This window comes from Oncorhynchus keta, chromosome 4, assembly GCF_023373465.1.
Source record: "Oncorhynchus keta strain PuntledgeMale-10-30-2019 chromosome 4, Oket_V2, whole genome shotgun sequence".
NCBI lineage: Eukaryota > Metazoa > Chordata > Actinopteri > Salmoniformes > Salmonidae > Oncorhynchus > Oncorhynchus keta.
Window position 1 is genome coordinate 29,921,587 of NC_068424.1, and position 13,081 is coordinate 29,934,667.

The 13,081-nt window shown below is 42.5% G+C and overlaps 1 protein-coding gene across 2 annotated transcripts in view; it reads right to left on the minus strand.

Annotated features, from left to right (window-relative positions):
* Positions 1 to 13,081, minus strand: part of LOC118373133 (nuclear receptor-binding protein 2-like) — a 51,375-nt gene that overhangs the window by 17,956 nt on the left and 20,338 nt on the right. Inside the window, exons 1-9 of one of the 2 annotated variants that reach the window (XM_035759207.2) lie at positions 12,784 to 13,020; positions 7,521 to 7,643; positions 6,641 to 6,742; positions 6,367 to 6,456; positions 6,045 to 6,085; positions 5,609 to 5,703; positions 5,335 to 5,358; positions 5,138 to 5,224; positions 4,251 to 4,306 (exon numbers count right to left, since the gene is read on the minus strand). In XM_035759207.2, coding sequence (XP_035615100.1) covers positions 4,251 to 4,306; positions 5,138 to 5,224; positions 5,335 to 5,358; positions 5,609 to 5,703; positions 6,045 to 6,085; positions 6,367 to 6,456; positions 6,641 to 6,742; positions 7,521 to 7,643; positions 12,784 to 12,798 — 633 coding nt within the window. In that variant the 5' untranslated portion in view covers positions 12,799 to 13,020. Of the gene's footprint in view, positions 1 to 4,250; positions 4,307 to 5,137; positions 5,225 to 5,334; positions 5,359 to 5,608; positions 5,704 to 6,044; positions 6,086 to 6,366; positions 6,457 to 6,640; positions 6,743 to 7,520; positions 7,644 to 12,783; positions 13,021 to 13,081 lie in introns of those variants that run through there. The other variant, XM_035759198.2, reaches the window with a different exon arrangement.

Sequence of the window (13,081 nt, forward strand, 5' to 3'; positions counted from 1 at the left end):
GGGTGTTGGGACAGCGTTGGTCTGGTCCACACACAGTACTCCTTACAGCACCTTCAGCTGTAAAGATAGTCTTGTCTCTCGCTGGTGGATTCACACTTCTCACGTGAAGTGAGGTCCAGCTGCATAATGGGTGAGCTTGAAGATGCCATGACAGAGGAAGCGGAGCTAAAGAGAGAGAAAGACCACTGTATACATACAGATGGGTTGGGTCTGGGAGCTACTTTAACCGCCATAGTTGGCCATGGGATAGTTGCTTTATTGGTTAATGCATCATATAAAAGGATAGATGTTGGGGTAATTGTACACCGGACAACATTCTGAAGGCATTGATGTGAAAGCATACAGTGCTGAGTTACCTCAAGAGGATGTTGCGTTGATTAGGGCTGCGCACTTGCCTATCAGGTGACATGCCTATCAGGTGGCAATGGAGGAAGAAGATGGGGAACAAAGTGAAAATGACATGGCTTGGGAACAAAGTGAAAATGACATGGCTTGGGAACACCTCTCGGAGGCCAGAGAGGTGAAGGCTGGGTGAAAGCTTGAGGAGGTTCTCCAGGGCCTTCCTTTTTGTGGAATCTAGCACAAAAGTATCCTGGAGGCATAGAGTCAGGCAAAGAGAGAGTGGGAATTGTCACGTTATCCGACTTTGGGTGTCTTTGCATATATAATTATGCATAGCTTACCACCTAGTTAATACTGTTATGTGTTTTGTGTTTCTCGTTGCTTTTCAAGTCTTGTGCTATCAGGAGAAAGTTGAACTGGAAGAAGTCAACAGGACCCATTATCAGGTCAGATGAAGTAAGGAAGAACAGGTATCACTAAGGTTCTGTCTAGCAACAGAGATGCATCGGCTGTTCAGATATGTAGGCGAAGATTCGACATAGGAGAAAGGGTTAAATATCAGTGCTGTATCGACCCAATGGGCGAATAAACTTGGTTTAAGCTTTACTAACCATCAGTGAGTTTTACTATGTTCATTTAGAACATAACAACAGCGAGCATTGCAGGATACTTTGCCTCTACATTAAAATGTGGAAATGTGGGAATGGGTCATCTCATCAATGAACGTCCTTTTCCCTGATGGTTTAGATATCCGTCCTTAATGATCCATTGCACATCGTAGCACAACAAGCTTCTTAATACTAATATAGTATACTTTTCTTTCTTCAAAAATACATACAACATTGTGTAAAATAATTATAGTCTAAATATAAATAATTACCCACAATCCTCCAAAATCAGAGCAAGATGGGAAGTGTAAGGAGCTTAAAACCAAATACTTCCAATGAATTAAGTCACTCAATTGTCTCTCTCTCTCTTTGGTTATTCTTACGAAAGATCCTTAAATTTTGAGAAACATATTAAATTGGATTTATTCTTAAATGTTTTGGTAAAATGAAATTAACAAATCATTTAAACAACTTGCATTCATTTTTATTTTATTTTGCTGTGTGGTTGAGTGTGGTTGAGTGTGAGTCGGGGGTTTAATTCCTGCTTCCACCTAATATAATAATAATAATATATGCCATTTAGCAGATGCTTTTATCCAAAGCGACTTACAGTCATGTGTGCATACATTCTACGTATGGGTGGTCCCGGGAATCGAACCCACTACCCTGGCATTACAAGCGCCATGCTCTACCAACTGAGCTACAGAAGGTCCCACTTTCACTCATTTTCTATCTCCTCCTGTTTCTAATTTGTATAAATAAAGCTATGACAAAATGAAGGTGTAATTTTACAAGAAAATATTCTCCATAGGCCCTTATCATCAATCAATATTTAGGCTATAAACCAATTGCATTTCTTAACAATTTGATTGTATGAGAGACACAGTCTGTCTGCCAAATAATATGTTGTGTGTTTTGATGTTGCCTTTTACATGTACTGAATACCCCAAAAGGTGTTTTGCTTTCACAACACTTAAAAACACCAATATTCAAATTGAAGAACCAATTTGGGTGTTTCAGAGTACTTCTATGTTTTAAAACCCTTTCTGTGTATCGTAAAAAATGTTTTATTTTATATTCAAACACCCTCCAAACACAAGTTCTCAGGTTAGATGCACCCATTTTCATGGTTTCATTCAGTCTTTCTATTTTTACAGTGTAGGCTATTCAAAGTCAAATACAAATTCACTATAATTGTAGGCTTAGCCGCCCTGCACAATTGATGAACCAACAGGCCTATACGTTCTCTCCCAGACTCATGAACAGAACGTTTGGAACGTAGCATAAGGTAACTAGTCCATCCAGCATGCATAATAAAATACAGTCCCACACTCAAAGGTGATTATTATAATTTGTTTACATTTTGGAGCATATACTAGAACAATGATGTACCAAAGACATCTTAAAATCATTTTATTTTATTTTATGTTTTTCTCCCATGCGTAGTATGCTGCAGGCTATGTATAGTATAACGGCACAATCATTATTTGAATTTATGTTTTTTTTCCCAGGCTTGGGCTCAAAGGCCTATGCGTAAGCTCTAATATGTGTATGGGGGTTTTGAATTAATTATCACCTTAGAAAGCGCTGCCCATTTAGTTATGTTAGGCTTTGAAACAACATTTCAAGCTGCTGTTGAACTTCTTTCTTCAAATTGATCAATCACAGTGAGGTGAGTTTTAAAAGCATTTTATTGTTTTGATGATAAGTGTTTGATCTGCTTTTCGATTGGATTTCTATTGATGTCAGAGTGGTTTGAGAGACAATAGAGCCCTGAGTACCAGGACATTAGGGTAGTTAGCGAGTTGGGTACTGCCAACGCATGTACGAGTAGGGCTGTTGCGGTGACCGTATTACCGCCACACTGGGGGTCACTAGTCATGAAGGCAGTCAAATTCTACCGTGACTGTTTAGTCACGGCTTCTCCAAGCTCTGATGCTGCTGATAGTCATTAGTAGCCTACCAAACTTGCTAACTGCCTGGCACTGAGCACTCTAATGTCCCTCTAATCACTCTGACATCAATGCAAATGTAATCGAAAATATAATCAAACACTTCATGAGAGCTCATGAGCTCATGTTGCGCTACTTTTCTATAGGCTATGCAATTGCACAAGAAAGTTTGATGGCCTCTATTAAAAAGAGGAGGATCCCATTAGCTTTCTATAGGCTAGGCCTACCATATTTATTTCTCAACTTCCTAATATTAAGCACATTGCTTATCTTTACAACAGGAGCATAGCCTACCTGGCTGGCATGAAAACGAACCACGGGAAAAGCGTCCTCGCATTGCTGCGCTTATAATGTGAAGAAATAGCCTAATAGTTTGTCAACATTTAAAGCTAAACGTTTTGATCTGTTGTGTCAGCCACATTGCTTAAAAACGTTTTTTTGGGGTGATGCTAGTAAGTTGTATTAATTTGGGATCTATTGCATCCTACAACTGTCCCAGACTATGTTTGGAATATTTATTTCTCGCACAGAATAGAATAGGTCAAATTTTGTACTACTGAGGATGGTAGATTAACATGATTTTGCTGTTCGTTAGACCTACTCATCTTTTTGGCAGATGAAAAGTAAATGTGGACAGTTCTTCCAATATCTTCAATATGCACCTCGGAATTGGATAAGGACGCACGCAGTTGCATCCCCGATATGTCGGTCTTCACTTGTAGCCTGTGAGAAAGACCCAATCACGTTATGGAGTTATGTGAGTGAGAGGTGCTTCGGGGATGGATTTTTTTAGTGTGCATTATGGCCACACAAAGGGGATGCCACCGTGAAATTTGAGGCATTATCAAGTGCTTGTCAAATTGTGAATGAGAGGCTGATAGTGTGTACAGCTTGCGCAAAAAAAGAAAGCAGTGCGCATGCCTTTCAAGAAACTTGGAGTCGCATCGTGCAGCGTTACAATGTATTAAAACTCAAAACATATAGCCCAACGTTTGTAAAACAACTAAAGTTACATTTATTTTTGAACCGCTCAACACAGAATAGCCGCATGTGCGCACTCCCTCAAATCGTTTGGAGAAAATATCCATTCAATTTTATTCAGCTTTGTTCAATTGTATTCCTCCTAATATAACATAAATCCACGGAATTCTAAGTTATTTCGTGACCGCAACAGCCCTAGTCCAGAGTGCATAAAAGGAGATTACCGTAACTCAACGGTCACGTGGAATTTTACTGTGGTCATGACTCATGACTGCATGTGTGGCGGTAATACGGTCACCGCAACAGCCCTAAATGCAACACATAAGGTTCATAATACATTTATAAACCATGGCAGCTGGATTCTCACCTCCAGAGCACAGATCCCGAAGGAGAAGATGTCAATAGCATAGTCATCCTCAGCCACTAGACATAAAGAGAACAGTTGGAATCAATATGTAAGATAATGACTGTCTAGTCACAGCATGTTGAGAAATTCCATAGATGCTGTAAAGAGGTCAATGGAACGCAGACCATGGGGGATAGAGGACGCTGTATTAGCTATTAGCGCACATTCAACAAATCTGATCGAAGAAAGTGGATATTCGTCAAATCCGTCATGACTGATGTATTGTAACAGGTCCACAATGGGGTTACTAAAGTCTGATTTGGATATATTGGGCTGTTTTCGCAACATAACATTTAGAAGTTGTTTGCTAAATGCTAACTCCCGTTCGTATTAGCTGTTAGCATTGCGAGCATGCAGAAATCGGTGGTGGTAGTCAATGTCTTTATTTACCTGTAATGCAGTTGATTGAAGAAGATGACATGAACATGTATTGGGGTTGACATCCATACAGGCATTATACACAGATTTTCACCTCAACATAGTGTGAAGTAGCCTAAATGTAGGCTTAACTATATACAATAGCTTAAATGTAGGCTTATTTTGCTGGGGGGCAATGAGGAGATTTGGGATCTTTCCCCAACACGTTTCCATGGCATTTCTATTGTTTTGGAGTTCCAATGACCTCTTTTCCCGCATCTATAGTGAAACTGGCAACCCATAAACGCAAGAAAGGCCCATATTCATTCAAGCGTCTAGGATCAGTTTAGCCTTTTAGATCATAATGAATAAGATTACATGAATAAAAAGGACCTGATCCTAGAACAGCACCCCTACTCTGAGATGCTTTATGAATACGGGCCCAGACATAATAGATATAGAAATAGAGGAAGGCTCAGTAAAACACTCACAACCATATTCAGGAGAGAAGAAGTGCAGGTTCCTCTGTTCGTCTCGGTTTGGGCGGACTTTACCATGAACACTGGCCTCCGGAAACACTAGGAGGGCAAGATAGACAGATACAAATTTTTAACCCAGACACCAGACCACACAGAATATTGTGACATTCACTGAGATTAAGATATGCAGCACGTTATATGGTTCTTACCATTCACAAACAGCCGGTGCCATACTGCGGATAGAAAAGAGCAGAGTATCCAGTATTAACTTCAGTGGCATAGAACGACAACAACAATGACAATATACCTTCGGGTAATTGTATTACACACAAGTTTGCTAGTATGCAATGCTCACTGTTATTACTACCATTTATTCAGATAAAGCTGTCAAGTCACAACTGAGTTGTTCCTAAAGGCCATGCTACGACAGAGTTAGGTATATGTTAGGGTTAGGTTAGGTAGAAAGCCTTTACTGTGTCAGACCTGAGCCAATCTTGATGAGGCCATTGTGTTGGATAAAGATGGTGTCACAGGTCAGGTTGCCATGGATAATGGGCGGTTCACAGGAGTGCAGGTAACTGGTGGTAAATAACATGTCAATCAAGTGACTGGACACTTTGGGTCTCGAATTTCAACTCTTGACCCCGGAAAACTACTGGACCATGATTAGTAGAATCCCGGGACCATCCATATGTACAATAAAATATGCACGCATGACTGTAAGTCACTTTGGCTAAAGGTGTCTGCTAAATGGCATATATTATTATTACTATTATATTAATCAGATGTGTTACTGCTGGACTGGAACAAAAGCCTGCACACCCATTAGCTCTCCACGACATGAGATCCCCAGTCCTAGAGTAATAGTTTACACTGCCACTGAAAATAATAGTGGGGACGAGAATGTTATTGGTCTTACCTGAGGGCAGAGAGAATTTGGGTACACCATCGCTTCCAAGCCTGGAATACATAAGAGTGAACTGCAGACACTTGAAAAGTGGGATATGATTGAAGTTTGCGACGGATAGAAAACGACTTAAGTATAATCCCCTAACATCTGACCAGGGAAGGGTTCAGTACAAGGTAGCAAAACATTTTGGAATGTACAAAGAAAATGTGTGTTTTTAGTGGAAATATAGTGTTCATGCAGTACCTCCCTGTTTTAACTGTTTCAAAACGTGTAACTCACTGACTCGTGTCACAGTCAGCAGACGTTTCCCATATAGGAGAAAGACACTGACCTTGACGTTCATGGTCTTATGGTTTTTCTTGGTTTTCTTGAGAAACTGCTTGAGGCTGCCTGAGGACATGTACTCTGTGATAAAGATGACCTGTCCAGCAGATAGCAGAAAGAGATACTATCAGGGTGCAGACCAAAGCAATCGATCCCAGTTCAGAGATACTGTCAGTGTGCAGACCAATAGTTTCGGGTTTCAGAGATAAAGAGAGAGACATTTCCTAAGAGAATGAGTGAGAATGACAGACCATAGTGATTGATCAAGATAGCTGACTTACCCGAGCTCGGCTCTCTTTCATGTCCAGCCAGTACTTATGGAATTTGACTATGTTTGGGTGCTCAACCTGCATCAGGTTCTCAAACATCTCTTTAATCTTCTCCTGAAAAAGAGATGGAGTGGGGAGAGGTTTGAGTACTTACGAGTAGCACAGATGGTTCGCCAAAATATGCACTTTTAAACCATTGACTCGTACTTCCATTTGTGTGCTCGCTCTGGAGAATGGAAGTACATCGAATGGAACATACAGCCAGTGACAATAGAAACTCTGTCTGCATCCCAAATGGCACCCTATTCCCTATATACACTGAGTATACCAAACATTGGGAACATCTTCCTAATATTGAGGTGCACCCCCTTTGGGTGATGGACCATTCTTGATACACGCGGGAAACAGTTGAGCGTGAAAAACCCAGCAGCATTGCAGTTCTTGACACACACCGGGTGCGTCTGGCACCTACTACCATACCCTGAATGGCAAACATACACAATCCATGTCTCAATTGTCTCAAGGCTTTAAAATCCTTCTTTAACCTGTCTCCTCCCCTTCATCTACACTGATTGAAGTAACAAGTGACATCAACAAGGGATCATAGCTTTCACCGGGATACACCTGGTCTATGTGATGGAAAGACAGTGTTCTTAATGTTTTGTATACTCAGTGTAGTGCACTACTTTTTTTTAACCTTTATTTAACTAGGCAAGTCAGTTAAGAACAAATTCTTATTTTCAATGACAGCCTAGGAACAGTGGGTTAACTGCCTGTTCAGGGGCAGAACGACAGATTTGTACCTTGTCAGCTTTTGACCTGGTCAAAAGTAGTGCACTATATAGGGAGTAGGGTGCTATTTGTGACATCCCCCTGTCTAACTTTGCCGTACCTCCTGTGCCTTGAAGACCTTCCTGTCATTGAAAAGCACCTCATTCCACACCACCTCGACTCCCTCCTCTGTGTCCATGGCCAGCGACGCACTCTCAACACCGGGGACATTACCTTGACTGATCTGCAGGGGGAGACAAACACACATGAGAGATCCCTCAAGCACCGCAGACGCTATAACTGAAGAGGAACAACCATAAATATGGCATGTGTGTTGTTGCAGACACAATTTACTACATGTAGCCGCTATCATGAATAATTGAGATGTTTCCGAATCAGCTCTGTGTGGCTGCAAAACCTCACAGGAGATCTATTTATTTTTCAAAACCTAAATGGAGACCGGTTTTCATTCATTAAATGGACGGATATGGATCTTATGTAAAAAAAAAAAAGCACTGATAACGTCAGACTACTAAAAACCTTATGGCCTGACCATCTGTGTCTGTATGATGTAAAAAGACAAGGGGGTGAGGATCAGAGATTCTGTCGGAGTGAAGAGATGGATTAATGAAAGAGCGAGACAAGGGGGGGATGGGACAGAGAGCAAAAGGCAGAGATTGGGAGTAGGGGATTGGGAGATGAGCGATGGAGAGCAAGAGAAATTGGGAGTGAGGGATTGGGAGAGGGTGAGCCAGAGGCAGAGATAAAGACAGAGGCAGAGAGTGAGGGACGGAAATATGTGTGAGAGGTGGAGGGGGAGGGGAGCCGGCTGCCGGGAGCATGTGCTGCTACCAGACCTATGAGGACACTGAGTCAGGGAAAAGGCCAGACTGACTCGGAGCGGAAACATCGGCAGCACTGTTTGCGTCTGTGTTCCAGAGTCTGGCAGAGCTGACAGAGACAGACAGGCCCTGGGCTCCCATTCATTCCACCCTCAGATTAGCAAGGAGTACGCATTGACACAGCACTGAGATGACTGCTCAACCCAGAATACAACCAAAGAACAGTCAGTCACACACTGCATCTCAAAGCCTGAGATAAAACACACACACACACACGCTAACTTATCCCAATCTCTTTTCCCCTGATGGACAGATAACACCAAAGAGGGCAAAAGAACACAGGTAGTGGTCAAACCTGTTCGTTACAGATACTGGTGGGCATCCCGCAGAGACCGAAGAATTCCGAGCAGTAGAAAGAACGTCCGTTACTATGACATCGTCACATACAGCTACACATCTGGTGTAGCATGCTATTTCGTTTTGGGTGTCCTGTATTAAAGTTACTAGTTAAGTGTTCATAAGCAGTCGAGTTATGATTGAATGAACTATTAACGTATTGTTAAAAAGCAATTACATAGTAGTAGCGCATTAAGACATTTTCATAGGCGCCAATCACGAAATGAAGAAGCTCACAGTTCTAAATGGACTAAAAATGGCTTCTTTCACCACGGTTAATCAACAAGCAGACACCCAATCAACTGCCATAAATATACAGCCCAGATGACAGCGGCCTGACACATTGGTATCCTACCAGGCTGCTTTGGCCCAAGTGAGGTTGCAACACAGTGTGACCACACAATGCGCTTTTAATATCACGGTTATGTCCCTGGCTAGAGCAAACCATTATCTGAGGTGTACTGTACACACCCTATCCATTTCATAGTTAAAACATTATTGTAAACACTGTTGGCTTTGTCCACAACACAACCAGCTGCGAGGTTCCAATACTCTCCTACTCAAAGTACAGAGAGGCCTAATCGAGAGGGGGCTGCAGTGGGGAGATCTCTCTCTCTCTTTGTTCTACTCCTACTGATTATGGGGCAATACAGGGCAGGAAGTAGGAACACAATGCTCTGACATAGTGACCCTAATGGAGAGCCAGGGCTGGCTGGGAATTCCCAGCTAAAGCATGTCTACCGGGGCTACACAGGGACTCATGTTTGGGTGCTGTTGTACATTTTCTCTGGGTGTTACGAAACAGTTAGGCCCCTGTGCTGGACTTGGCTCCCGGAGTGTTTGGTGGGGTGGAGGGGTTGGGTGCTCAGTCATGGTAGGGTGAAACTAGTAAACAGCCTGTGATTGGCTGCCGAAGGGAGGTGGGTTAAGCGTGTGGAAGAGGTCGGTGGGTTCACGTCCAAACAACACAAACATCGACATTGATGTTTTGCTGATCAGACAGATTATCAGATAACAGAGGTAATTTCGGTAAATCTGTCTGAAAGGCTTTCTGTTGTTTGGAATATCTATTTAGTTTGATAGATTAACTACATGCTTGTTTATTTACATTAAGTGTAACCAGTCCATTTCCTGATACTAATAAACAAGGAAACTGGTCAGCTACATTTTAGACAGCCTTCAGTTATGGATTAAATGTATGTATGGATTAAAAAAAATAGATCTTGATCACTCGCAAATTGATCAAAAAAAGACGATGCCGATAACATAACATGAATTTTCATATTGCTTGCAGTTCAGGAGTAGGTCCTACCTCTATCTACAGGAATCCACAGACAGTCAGCCACAGGTAAGCCTTGGCGAGTGACTGTCTGAGCTCAAGTGATCAGCACAGATTACCCGCAATCCTCCGACCCGGGGCGTTGCCCCAAGGCCACACCGTTAATACACACTGTCCGTATGAGGTCAGGGGCTGTGCGTCCCCCGCGGACGTTGGTCTCCAACCCGCAGAGCTATGTCACAACGGGACACAGGCGACCGCGTCTCAGGACTATGATTTATACATTATAGTAGGCATAAATAGGTTTGTGGAGGCCCACCTCCGGCTCCACTCCAAACCCTACGTGAGGCCTGCCTCTCAAATGACAATCTAGTCCCTATAGCGCATTACTTTTGACCAGAACCATATGGCTATGGGCCCTGGTCAATAGTAGTGCCATTTGGGACAAAGTCCGGTTGACTAAAGATCTGATCTCAGACCTCCCTGGACATAACCTGATTACAGATACACTCCCGGGCAACCCACCAGTAGAGCCATCCCCAGTACACACAGAATGAGGAGGAGTAAAAGCTCATTCACATGTGGCACAAGGCCAGCATATTGTCTCTGTGTGTGTGTTAGAGACAGGGTGCTAGAATTAGTGCGGTGAGTCAGACCGAGAGGAGATAATGGAGAGAGGCTTAGGGAGGATGGTGGAAGGGAGGATGTTAAGGCCCTCTACAATGTGTCAGCTCGTCACTATCCATGGCCCTGCAGTGGGCGTCTCTGTCTCTGTACTGACCTATAGTCTCACTGTAGCAGAGAACAAATGAAAGAGTGCCGTTGTCTGAGGGAGAAACAATGTAGGCGTGTGGGTCCTGACAATAACAAAGCACTCAGTCTCCCCACTCTACCATGTTTCTCTTGCTCTCCGCCTCCTCCTACACCAATTTCAATACCAGATGACGAATCAGAGTAGGCCTACTGCACGACTACATTTAGTTACGTCAACTTAACATTAATAGTAGACTTGATACAGACCATTGAGGCTGCTGCAGCCAGAATATCTGCATTACACCACACGGTGTGGCGCTGGCGTACAGTAGAGTATGTACATGAGGGAGTCTGTTTCCATGGTTTTCTGCCTTCTCTCTCTCTGAGGGTTGTCTGGGACCAAAGCAGAGCACACATCAAAGAAGTGCCTCGGCTCCTTTGCTACGGAGGTGACTGTTGATGTGTGGCACACAGAACAGTGATTCCCAACGCCCTGGCAATGCAGATATAGAAGAATGGGTGGAGAGGTAGAGGAAGTTTGGCGCTCTTTTTGTTCTGCGATTCACTGGTTTTCCCAACTAACAATTCCAGTAACATTCTTTACTTTTAACAAATATAAAATAGTTTGTAATAATACAAAATGACGTCCATCACAACACTGCAAACCAAGGAATAACTTGAATGATATATGGAAGGTAAAACCATTTCCCAACATGGAATTTGTCATCGCTTAGCTCAGTCTCATTGTAAAGCTCATGTTCCTTCAAGGGAAAAGGCCCACTGCCAGGACCCACTACCAATTACCAAGACCCCCTGCCTTACTCGGTGACCTTCACAATCTGGACAGGTCACTGCGAATTTAGTCTAATGGCCCGTCCAAATAGAAGACTCTGTCCCTGTCAACTTCACAAAGAGATGTGATGGAGATAAGTTGACATCAAGTTTCACTTGTTCATTTCCTTAGAGGCCCATGTCAAGAATGGAATGTAGGAGAGCAAGGCAGGCTGGGAGATCTTAAGTCCAGAGTCAGTAGTATCAAAGGCTGTACCAAAACACAAGAGCCGTTATTACACTCAAAGCACACTGTATGACGGCGGAAGCCTTGTTGATGTTGCCTGGAGAGCTTGAGTGGGAAGTGGAGACTGCAAGATTCCTAATCATTCCCCAAATGGAAAACAGTCTATTTGTTACACCACTCAAATCAACTAATTGAAAACACACAACTTCATATGTGCTTGGACTTGCAATAACATGTTGCAAGAATGTTGACAGAACAGCCTTTCTGAGTTCTTTAAAAAGGTTCCCAGAACATTTCATTAAGTTGTGGGTACATTATAAGAGATAGGTTCCCAAAACACAAAATACCTTCACAGTTGTGATGACATTCATACAATGTTTAAATTAGGTTGCACAGGACATTCCCTTCATGTTGTAAGAATGAAATATGTCTGTTTTTAGGACGTCCATAGCATATTTGTTTTAGGTTGAAAAAATATTCCATTGATGTTCACGCAAGGACATTTAATCATACAAAAACACAACCGTCATTTTGACACGTCATATCCCCACAATGTTCCCACCAGACACTTCCCAAAACCCTAATGAAACATTCTGGGAACCATTAAAGAACAAGACGAAATGTGCTATGGGAACGTTCTTGTAACATCAGGTGAATTTCTTTTTTGCTCCCTGAAAGAAACATTGTAGAATCATCTGCATCATTCCCTCTCTTTGTCTGCTGTCTACAGTGTGTTGTGCTTCCGATAGTACCAGGGTTAAAAGATTACACTAGCCACATTGTCCTTGTTCCCCTTGTCTGCCTTGTGACAAAGCTCTGTATTTGGAGCGCCAGTGGGGGAGAGAGATGACTAAAACACAATCCCATTGTAGAAGTTAAAAGTCATCTGGTCTATGATGTGATAAGCATTAGAATGAGTGTTGAACAGCCTCTTTATATAAGCCAATCTGCTCAGTCTGGTGAAAAGGACTCTTTGATCTCATCTCCACCTCTAAAAGAGATGTGGGTGTCTTCGTTTTCGCATATGATGTGTGTGCCTGTGTGTGTGTGTCTGCACATACCCGTGTGTGTGTGTGTGTGTGCTATTGTCTCTCACCTCTGGTTTATTCATGCGAAGGCCTTCCTTTCCATTCTAACACTGTAACCTCAAGTGTTCTTGCCTACAGACAGAAACTAAAACAAGAAGCTCCCACGCTGAGGTCTGTCCAAGGCGCAGCGTGGTATGCTCACATTCTAATTTTTTAAAAGAATGAACACTGAACAAACTAACAACAAAACAAACCATGAAGCTAATATGAATAGTGCAGACAGGCAACTAAACATAGAACAAGATCCCACAAACACCAAAGGGAAATGGCTACCTAAATATGATCCCCAATCAGAGACAACTATAA